The sequence below is a fragment of the Gekko japonicus genome, unplaced genomic scaffold (genome assembly GCF_001447785.1).
Source record: "Gekko japonicus isolate JY-2015 unplaced genomic scaffold, Gekko_japonicus_V1.1 scaffold1347, whole genome shotgun sequence".
Lineage (NCBI taxonomy): Eukaryota > Metazoa > Chordata > Lepidosauria > Squamata > Gekkonidae > Gekko > Gekko japonicus.
The window spans coordinates 397,585-409,030 of NW_015171544.1; the positions used below are offsets into that span (position 1 = coordinate 397,585).

Here is an 11,446-nt window from a genome sequence, read left to right on the forward strand (position 1 = left end):
GGGGGGGGGAATGAGAGGAGGAGGGGATCCTCCACAGGTTACTCAAAGTCAGTGACTGACTTCCACTTACACCCACCCTCCACAATAGGGGAAATAACCCTGCTCCTGCCTGCGAGTGTGAGTTTGTTTTATTTTATTTTATCAGTGCCCCCTGACTTATTTAAAGGCCCCCTGAATTAAGAAATCCTGGCTACGGGCCTGATGCAGATGATATCCATCTCTACTGACCTGAGTGAGCCTTGGCTTGGAGTCACTCTGGAATCTCTTCTAGCACTCCAAACTTTTATAGGACAGTTTTTAAATTTCATCTTTACCTGTTATGTATATTTGATTGTTTTTAACAGCAGTCCTTTTTTGAAGCACAGGCCATAGTGATGTTCAGTTTGAGTGCCCTACCTTCAAAGTTGACTGCCAAGGGACGGAAATGATTGTCCAAGACAACAAGGGAACAGGTAGCATCAAAACCAAGACCTCGAATGTGTCCAATATCTATCCCTTGGATAACTTTCTAGAAAAAACACAAGACGCACACATTCAGGTAGAAACCACAGAACAGCATACATAACAGTCAGCCCACATTCAAAACACTGATATCCACAGAGGCTTAAACGTTAGCAATTAGAATAGCAGCACAAAGGGACTGATTTTGTTAACAAGTTTCCATTTAGCTACATTAGGTGAGAATTCAAAAGTTTATGTAAACTATACATCCATAAAAATTCCTTGCACCAGAAGAAATTACTCCATCTTCTAGATGAGTGCTGCCTATTCTGACAGTAGTTCTACAAAGTCTCAGACAGAGGAACAATTATAGCCCTTTGTGCTGGAGGGCCATCCTCTTGGGGCATGCTGAGGGTTTTTCATTCACCACTTCCTAGATGCCCAGATGGGACTCTCTACTGTACCAACCAATGATGCAAAACCTAACAGCTGCCAACATCTAAGAATCATTTGCTAGAGGATAAACTGTTTTGGCTGCATTTTTTAACGCAGAGGATTGATTTTTAACTACGTGTTTTAAGCTGTGTATTGTTTCTGGATGCTTATGATATTCGTGTCCTTGAAGATTTTGCTGCTTTGTTAGCTGCCTTGAGTCTGAGGAGATATGGCATAGTATAAATATTTTAAAGTAAACAAATAAATCTAAGTTTCAAGTATCAAGAACCCATTCTCTCCACCTCTTAGGCCACCAGAACCCCTTCTATAACCTTCCAAGGAAGGGAGAAAGCAACGCAGGATTAACAAAGAAACAACCTAGAAGACATCATGAAAACATAACCACATGTAAGTATTAGGGGAAAGGCTTATTTAACATTCAAAATTAAATTATAAAAGGTAAATCAGAAGTGTGCCTGGTAATTTTCAAAATGGAGAAAACTTACACAAACTGGCAGAAAGCATAAAAATAGAAAATAGAAAAAGGCTTGCACTGCCTAGCACCAGATGCTCCCCGCCCCTCTCCCCAAAGCCAGATTTATGTAGTACAGATAGAAGGTATAGTTTCAGTGGAATTAGTATAATTAATTTGCTCAAGATGGTCCTCCATATTTTATTTTCAAGCTTCTTTTCAATGTGGCATATAAAAATGGAGAACACAATACAAGAATACAATAAAATGAGATCAACATAGTATCAAACGATAGAATAACAGCAATAAAAAGCAGGATATAAACACATCATTGAAAAAAATATGAATAAAACCTTTTTGCTCTAAGGTGAATTTCAGAGGAGAAGGCATTTCAAAGTTCTAGGATCACCACTGATGAGGTATTTCTATTTGTAGAGGCCAACTTGGCAACTCCACACAAAATGTGAAGCATGGTCTCACCATAGGGTTGCCAAACCCCCCGGTTTGCCAGAGGTCCCCCGTTTTGGGGGGGGGTTCTACCCACCGCCGGCCAGATGGCCAGCGGGGGAAGCCCCGCCCCTAACACCCACAGCCACCCATCTCTCTCCCCCTAAGTGTGTGGAACCCGTGTTTCCTCCCAAGCCCAATCTCCGCAAGCTTGCAGAGAAATGCCAACTTCCAGCTCTCAAAAGGGAAACGCGGCTGTTCTTAAAGTGGAAACGCCAGCTCCTGCATCCAAAAGGGAAACGCTGGCTCCTTTAAGTGCAGGGAACTGCTGTTTCTGGAAATCCTGCGCACAGGCGGGGGGGGCGCGCGGACGTCATCACGTCGGGGATGCCCCGCCCCCTCCAGGAACACCCCCAAAGTCCCCCGCTGGGGGTGGAAGATGGACTTGACAACCCTATCTCACCGAGACCACAAATCACACAAAGGTTCAACCATCTCCAAGATAAAGTTTGGGACCTGTGTCAAATACTCTGTAAAGCACTTTGAATTTGGCCTAATGGAGAGATAATCCTGCCTGCAAATGCCAAATTATGGTTTGGCTTTAGCATTTTGCACCTGTCCAAATTTCCGAACCATGTTCAAGAACAGACTGTCATATGGCCTGTAATGATAGCCTAATCTATGCCTTAGTTACCTCCACATCTTAGTCTTTTCACCACAGGGAAATGTTGTCAAAGAAGCAGCCCATCTAATTTTATATCTCCCAAAAACTGCCTAGAAATTTAGACACCAACCAAAAGTCAATATCATCTCCATATGCTTGGGACAGCAAATTCTCTCACTTCCTACAGCTTCTGGAAAACCACCTACTGATTTAACAAGAATTATCAAGCAGTGCAGCACAGGACTTTCACTACTCTGTTACAACAAAAACAGTTTTAGAAAGCTGAACCATCTCTCCATATAATAATTGTGTTTCGGGGTGGCCCTTTGCAGCTCTCCCATTGGCTGTGCAATGCACTCCCTCAGCCATTATCCCGTCAGCTGCCACTCAAGAGTACTCGCATGCCACTGGCGGGGTGCTGGGTCTGCTCCTCTTCCCCACCCACTCCCCCTTCAGCCACTGTGTTCTGTCAGAATTACTCGCAAACTGCTTTCTCTCTTGACGAAGACACTTCTCTTGCTTGCCTCCTGTGTGGGAGTAACTTTTCCCTCAGTGGCTGTTGGTAGGTGTAACGAAATGGCAGTTACCTGTGTTTGTAAGATGGCTGCCATGTATTTGTTTGTTTAAAATGTTCCCCCATAAGGTTTAATTGAGCTGTAGTTCCAGAGAGGGGCCTGTAGAGGTATCACTCACTGGGTTGAATGGGGCTTCCTCATCTGCAGGCCTAAAGTTCCCAGCTGCCCCAAGGCCAAAAAGTGCAGGAAAAGAGGGACTATCCCAAGGGGCAGGGCAGCAAAGACGATTATGTTTAACCCCTGTTGATTTATCTCCTGTTGGTTCATAGTGTGTGCTTACTCCTACAGTTCTGCCTTGTTCTGTTGCCCTGCAAGGCACTTAATGTGCTCTTATGGACTGTATAAGTCCTAAGTGATAAAATGGACTGTGCAAACATATGCTTAAGGAACTGTACTGCATAGTGACCCAATATAATGCCAGATGAGAATGCACACCTAAGAGAAGAAAGTCTTCCTTTGCGTTGCTGTCCCAGTTGGTTCTTCAAGGTTATCTGCCCTTTCATCTGCTGTGAGATGGACCAGTTCCCTAGCTGCATGGAGGAGTCGAACACCATGACATGGCACAAGGACAAAGAGCTCCAAATGCCATGAGGAGCTCCCTCTGTCACACGCAGGCAACCCCCTCACCACATCTTACCTGCAAGACTGCACGTAACTGAGAGGTTCTACACATGGTTGCTTGGAAACTAATCTCTTGCCCATCAACAGACTCGGCTAAGCCCATCAAGAAACAATAGCCCTAGCTCGGTGACTCATACCATCTTCATCCAGGTGCCACTCTCCAGTCTAAGTTACTAGCTCTCAATATTGACCACTCCCTTAGTCCCCTCCCCTTGTTCCCTGTACCCAATAGTGTGGTTTTTGGGACAGACTAGTAGGAGGTGAGCCAAGACATGTGACCAGCCTGGCACAACCCCCCAAGCCCCCCCTTAAAAGGGACACCCAGCCATGTGCTCGCTCTCTTACACTCTTGCTCTCTCTCTACACTCCCTCCATGATCCCTGTATTCGCTGACTCTTATCTTTGGCTACCTTGCCATTCATCCTACCCCAAGACTCCTGGACTGCAGTCAGAGTCTTTCCACATGTGTCTGCTGGTTCAGTCACATGATTCCCATTTCCTTAGCATAAATCCCCATTTTCTGCTAGTTCCCTTATTTTTCCATTTGAAAGCTTCATCTCTTCGGACAGTTAAGTATTGTCCACCAACTATATCCTGCTAATGCGAATGTACTACCCATATCTCTTTATTTTTCCTAGAAGCTGTGTAATTGTGTGTGTGTGTGTGTATTGTTTGAATGTGGAAAAGAATACAGTAAAGACATCATTTTAAACTTACTTTAGCCTTCGTGTCTATTACTGATATCTCCTGGAAAAAGTGGGACCTCTGTATACAATGGTGATTGCTCCCTATTGCCTATTCTATAAATCATAAATCCCCAATATTGATAAGAAACGAAGCAATCAGGCTAACAGTTCATTTAGTATGTGTACGCTCCATTATTGTGTAAATCTCTATATAATAATTCTCTTCGTGCATTGGCCATTTCCAGCTCTCCCACTGGCTGTGCAGTATGGTTCCATCAGTCATTGGGCCATCAGCCGCCACTCAAGAGTGCTCGCGTGCCATTGGCCAGGTGCTGGGTCTGCTCCTGTCCCTCGTTCACTCCCACTGCAGCCACCTTGCCTCTCAGAATAACTGGCAGATGGCTCTCTCTCCCCTGACGAAGACACTTCTGCTGCTTCCCTCAGTGGCTGTTGGTAGGCAACCAAGCTTGGTTCAATGTAACCCCCTCCCCCGCCCACTGCCAGCTTGGCCACTTTCCTGTCAGAATAAACTGAAAACTCTCTCCTGCTTGGCTCCACTATGGCTGGCTGGCTAATGAGGTGGGCCAGTGCCCATCAAACCATTCTCTTCAACCCCCTGCTCTGCAGCTGACTTTCCCCTAAGGTTGCCAATCTCCAGGTGTTACAATTGATCTCCAGATGACAGAGATCAGTTCCCTTGGAGAAAATGGCTGCTTTGGAGGGTAGACCCTATGGCATTATACCCTGCTGAGTCCTTCCAACCCCCCCCATGCTGCCCTCCACAGGATCCACCCCCCAAATCTCTAGGTATTTCCCTACTTAGAGCTGGCAACCCTACTTTTCCCTCAGTCCCTGTTGGTAGGCAACCAAGCTTGGTCCTGTCACCTATTTTGGCCTTTGGGAGAAAACTCATTGGGGCCAGTCCTGATAGGGTTGCCAACTCCAGGTGGGAAATTCCTGGAGATTTGAGGGATGGAGCCTGAAGAGGGTGAGGTTTCAGGAGGAGTGGGACCTCAGACAGGTACAATGCCATAGACTCCACCCATCAAACCAGCCATTCCATCCTGGGGAACCATTGTTGCCAGTCTCCAGGTGAGGGCTGGAGATCAATCAGAATTACAAGTGCTCTCCAGGAGGGAGGGGGGAGGAAATGGAAAGCTGAAGTCAGGGGCCAGATAACGGTAGGATGATGGTTGGCTGGGAGGGAGATAGGGTTGCCAACTCCAGGTTGGGAAATTCCTGGAAATTTGAGGGGTGGAGCTTGGAGAGGGTGAGGTTTGAGAAGGGGTGGGACCTCAGACAGGTACAATGCCATAGACTCCACCCTCCAGCCATTCCCTCATGGGGAACCATTGTTGCCAATCTCCAGGTGAGGGCTGGAGACCACTCAGAATTACAACTGTTCTGTAGGAGGGAGGACAGAAGTCAGCTGAAGTCAGAGGGGCAGATAACAATAGGTTGATTAGCTGGGAAGGAGATGGGGTTGCCAACTCCAGGTTGGCAAATTTCTGGGGATTTGAGAAGTGGAGTCTGGAGAGGGTGGGGTTTGAGGAGGGGCTAGACCTCAGACAGGTACAATGCCATAGACTCCACCCTCCAAACCAGCCATTTCCTCCTGGGTAACAATTGTTACCAATCTCCAGTTGAGGGCTGGAAATCACTCAAAATTACAACTGCTCTTCAGGTAGCAGAGATCAGTTCCTCTGGAGAAAATGGTGGACTCTGTGTCATTATACCCTGCTGAGGTCGCCACAGCAAATTGACACTGTGTGCCCAAAGCCAGAGCACTACCCCAGAGCCTCTCTCTAGAGCTCATTGTATTTACTTCCACAATGAGCCTTATTCCTAATTTATTATAAGCCCTGCTGATAATACAGGTTCTGTTTCCATGACATGGAGCTTTTATCATGGTCTTCACTCCTGCTCAATACACACAGGGAGTCAACTCATTTTCCCTTATTATGAGAACAGCAGCTACCAAAACAAACCTGGGAGATCTTCTAGCTCCTACATGGCTGAGTAGCTTCTGGACACTGATTGGTGGGGTAGAAAAAGGACTTGGAAGCTAATGCCCACTGATACAGAAAATTCAGTCCCCAGTATCCTCCTTTCATTTTTTGGTGGTTTTCTCTTCTTTGCTTTGTATGGCTATAATAAAAAGATATACTTAAGCTTAGCCTGTACTCCTAGGAGTGGCAAGGACATTATTCACATCCGCACCTATAGCTGAATTAGCAGAGCCTTCCTCCAATGCAAAGGGCATTCAGCTGGTGAACACCACACGTTCCACCAGTGAAAGACTCTTGGCACAAACAAAATTTTGTTTGCAACAAAGGCAGTCTCCACAGTTAATAAAACAGAATTTTTGGATTCACCACCTTGTGTTTTCCAAAGTTAAAAGGAAAGTAAACATGTGATCAAAGAGAATTCAGTTTCACTATCCACATAGCTCAATTGCTGTATCATATCCCCTGTCCAGCCTTCATCTTCCTCTGCCTTCTTTATCTTAGGACACTCACTGCACAGCAAGGTTCATTAATGTTTGAAAAGGCTGATCAATAATGAGAGAACAGTGAACTGTCCAATGACGAATTACAAGGCACCTCATGCATATTTAAAGAGCCAACCCCAGAACACCAAGCACTCCTGGTCAAAGGCTTTTTGTGGAGGACTACAGAGCCCCCAACACTCACTGCCAATACTGGTCATAATACCCACACAGAGATGCAAAGAAGAATTCATAATCAGCTAACAAAGAGCAGAAGAAACAGCAACAGCTCTTTATTTCATTTAGTACATTATGTTTCACTGCAGTTTTCCAGGAAAAGAAAACACATCACATATGGTACTCCTTGTATTTAAATTTATTATGTATGATACCATCCAGAAGCTTCAATTATCATATGGGACTGGATGTGCCAGAAACCAAACCAGTTCAAAAGCCCTGTAATTGATGTCATAAAATTTACCTCCTCCATTCCTACAACACACACACACACACTCTTTAACAAGCATGACTTTTCCCCTGTAAAAGATACTGTTATTCTTTCAACCATTTTCTACATACACGTCTTCCTGCACAATTTGTATCAGGAAGCACTTTCTTTAGTCCTGTGCATTACCAATAGCAGTAATGCCCATTGTAAAAAGCTTCCTACATAGTTTAAATCGGTTGGTTTAAACAAGAGTGCATAGGACTGCACTGTCAGGTGTTTTTTTAACTCCAAAAAATAAAAATAAAAATCCTGATTTTTTAAAATCATAAACAGGATTTCTACTCGAAATTTATAATTCTGTCTCACTAGAATGCCACATGTCCTTTCCCTTCAATCCTGAATTTTAAAACCAAAACTCACCCAGCAATTCTCTCACTCTTCCGCCTCCCCCCCAAAAAAGACAAGGCAGTGGCTATCAAGGACAAAAGTCAAGAGTACCTTCAAGTATTTCAGAAGATCCCTACTCCTTTGTACCAGATAGAAAACAAAGGGAATCCCCCACCCCACAAACACAGAGATATATAAATATATGTATTGGTATATAATGCAGCCATTCCCAAGTAAATTAACTCAATGAACTCTAAAAAATCTGGCAACACTAAAGAGATGTCCATTATAAATGGCTGCTCAGAATCGAGGAAGACCACATCAGGCATGTTACTGAAAGGCACAACAAATACAAGCTGCCAGGTTGTCATGGTGCCTAAAATCTCATTGTGGCACCCTCTCTTATCTCTTAGTTTGGCTGCCACTAATGCCCACAGTTCTTGTCCACTCCCACTGCCCTTACTGACGATAATCTGAGGACAGGCTCTGCTTTCTTCCAAAAAAGTCCATTCTATCCTGATTGTTAGGAGTGAGGGTAATATCCCTGGCATGTAGCCTTGGACAGGTGCATATACTGAGAAAGGCTTCACTGAGATCTTAACAACCCTTGAGGCATATCTGTACATTAATCCCTGGATCCCCCTCTTTTTTTTAAGTCCTGTAAATCTTCAAAAATATCTATTTTATATTTGGTTTAGAGGTTAGCTTTTTTGGTTGTGGATATGACAACCCTCTATTGATTTATGTAAACCAACACTTTTGTCGCAGCATTAATAAAATTATGACAAACCGCAAAAATAGGTTAGGACTGGATTATGTAGTAGCAAACAGAAAACGTGATCATAAAAAACCCTAAATGCAAATAAAATTTGCCAAGACCCATTTTGCCATTTCCTAAAGTTAGTGTCCAGTCTTGATAGATAGAGAGAAATTGGCTGGCAAATTTCACCAGTTATCTCAGTCAGCCCTCGTAAATTCTTTTATGTCTGGGTATCATGAGAAAAAGTTCAAAGTGAAAAAAGTAGAGGGAAATTGCACTGAGTCTCATTAGATAAGCTATATTACTACATTTGACCCAGAATAGTGGACTGTCATGTCTGTACCTTTGTGACTGTACAACAAGCAGCCCAGATGTCATCAGAGGATTGCTCATAGTGGTCTGGTTGGGGTGCCCACATTTGAATTTGCTGGTCTGCATAAGCCACTACTGTCCCAAGCTGGTCTACCAAAGCCGCACGGACGCTTGCTGTGCCAACGTCAATTCCAACGTAGTAATTTACTGGTTCCATGTTCTCACTTTGCATTTTGACCAGGCCTTTGAATGACAGGGGGAGGAAGAGAAAAGGAGAAGAGAAAAACAGCCCTTTAAAACTGCACTATATTTACTTTCTTAAACAGTGATGTTTTATGTAAGTACTCAGCTTTGCAATGAACTCTGCAACAAAAATAATTCTACGCAACATACAAAACATATTATAAAACTTGGGTACAACCTCTTATTACAGCTATTTATCATTTACATAACACTTACCTTATGGAGTGCTTTATTATTTTCACTGTGTTTGCCTTTACAAGCACCCAGATAGGTAGTAAAGCTGATAGACTTTGAAATATCCAAAGTAGGTCCATCTTACATATTACTCAGGTCAAACCTAGACAATAATGTAGATTTTCCATAAAAATCATCTAATTCCCTAAATAGGGCATGACTTGATGGAGTTTTTTTAAAAAAATAGTATACTTTCTTTTAAATATATTGTGTCACTCCCATCTTTAAAAAGGGTTCCAGAGAAGATCCGGGAAATTACAGGCCAGTCAGTCTGATGTCGATACCGGGTAAGTTGGTGGAAATTGTTAAGGAAAGAATTAATAGGCACATTGATGAACAAAAACTATTGAGGCAGATTGAAACTCAACATCAAAAAAAACTAAGATCATTGCATCCGGCCCCATCACTCCTTGGCAAATAGAAGGGAAGGTCGTGGAAGTAGTGACAGACTTCACGTTCCTGGGATCCCAGATCACCGCAGACTGTGACAGCAGCCATGAAATTAAAAGACGCCTGCTCCTTGGGAGGAAAGCGATGGCGAACCTCAACAGCATGCTAAAAAGTAGAGACATCACCCTGCCAACAAAAGTCCGCATGGTCAAAGCAATGGTATTCCCAGTAGTCATGTATGGCTGCGAGAGTTGGACTATAAGGAAGGCCGAGCGTCGAAGAATAGATTCTTTTGAACTATGGTGCTGGAGAAGACTCTTGAGAGTCCCTTGGACTGCAAGAAGATCAAATCAGTCAATCCTAAGAGAAATCAACCCTGACTGTTCCCTGGAAGGCCAGATAATGAAACTGAAGCTCAAATACTTTGGCCACCAAATGAGAAGGGAGCACTCACTGGAGAAGACCCTGATGCTGGGAAAGATTGAAGGTCAGATTCTAGTCCAGCACTCTAACTGGTACACCACATTGGCTACATCAATATGACATGATACACAATCAGTGCTTAATGTGTATATAGCAACATTGCATGATATTTTACTCTGGAATCTGCTGTATGGTACCTTGTGTGCAGTCCAACCAGCAATGGTGAAACATTGAGATTCCTTGTTCTTAGTCTCACAGTCTGCTTTACAATTGATTAATTCAGTTGACAAATGCCTCCAACAATTTCTGACCTAAGATTTGCCTGAATAATGCAACTTGAGTACACTTGTTAAAAATATTATACATTCAATCACTTCTAACAACAGTAACCCAAGCCACAAGAGTTATTCAAAGGGCAACGTTCCTGTAACTCAATCCAGTTTCCTTGCAAAAACATTGCTGGATGTGAGAGGCGTTATTGGAACACAGTACATTTCAGATTTCACCTACATGACATCTGGAGCCACAAAAAAGGACTATATTCTCCCGGGTGTCCTGTGGGGGAGTTCACAATGAATATATTAATGTATTAAAACAGATCTCTGCAAAGTTTTGTAAATGGAGATGGTCAATATGATTTACAAGAAATTTTCTAACTTGGAAGAAAAAAGGTTAGCTAAAAAACAAATCAAGGTAGATGTAAAAAGCAGAAAAGAGAAGGAGGCTAGATGCTCCAACTTGCACCTACTGCTCTAAAAGGCAGAATGTTACTTAAGCTCAGGGAACCTTGGAGCATTCATAAACTATGCATCCTTACACTGGCCTACATGTACCCAGGAACCAGGAACAGGAACAGGAAAGGAAGAAGCATTCCATTCAAACTTTCACACAGTTGCTGTTGTTCAGTCGCACAGTCGAGTCAGACTCTTCGCGACCCCATGGACAAGAGCTCGCCAGGCCCTCTTATTTTCCACCGTCCTCTGAAGTTTGCTCAATTTCATGTTCGTTGCATCTATGACACTGTCTAACCATCTCATCCTTTGCCGTCCCCATCTTCTTTGACCTTCAATCTTTCCCATCTTTCACATAGTAGCTATCATCAAACAAATTGTGATCTGTTCAAGGGGACTTTTCCATCTGTTCTGCCTCCTGTTACAGACAAACCTAGCACTTCAAACCTGCAAAAGCACATTCACATACAGTCTTTCCATAAACAAACACAGTGGGTTAGAGAATAAGACCCTGTGACAATTTAACTGATGCAACTGGCAGAGAAAAAAGGCCACCAGTATGCACTCACAATGCAAAACAACATTACACCAACAATACAAAACTCACCCTTTCACTACTGACAGTGTAATTCAGAGAAGGACATCATTTGGAAAAGGACAGTTAATGAAAATGTTAGAGAGTTATTAGG

General features: G+C 43.4%; 1 protein-coding gene across 1 annotated transcript in view; it reads right to left on the minus strand.

Moving 5' to 3' along the window:
- FGGY (FGGY carbohydrate kinase domain containing) overlaps positions 1 to 11,446 on the minus strand; it is a 253,617-nt gene that overhangs the window by 233,789 nt on the left and 8,382 nt on the right. Inside the window, exons 2-3 of the mRNA XM_015419670.1 lie at positions 8,768 to 8,979; positions 397 to 508 (exon numbers count right to left, since the gene is read on the minus strand). Coding sequence (XP_015275156.1) covers positions 397 to 508; positions 8,768 to 8,968 — 313 coding nt within the window. The 5' untranslated portion in view covers positions 8,969 to 8,979. The remainder of the gene's footprint in view (positions 1 to 396; positions 509 to 8,767; positions 8,980 to 11,446) is intronic.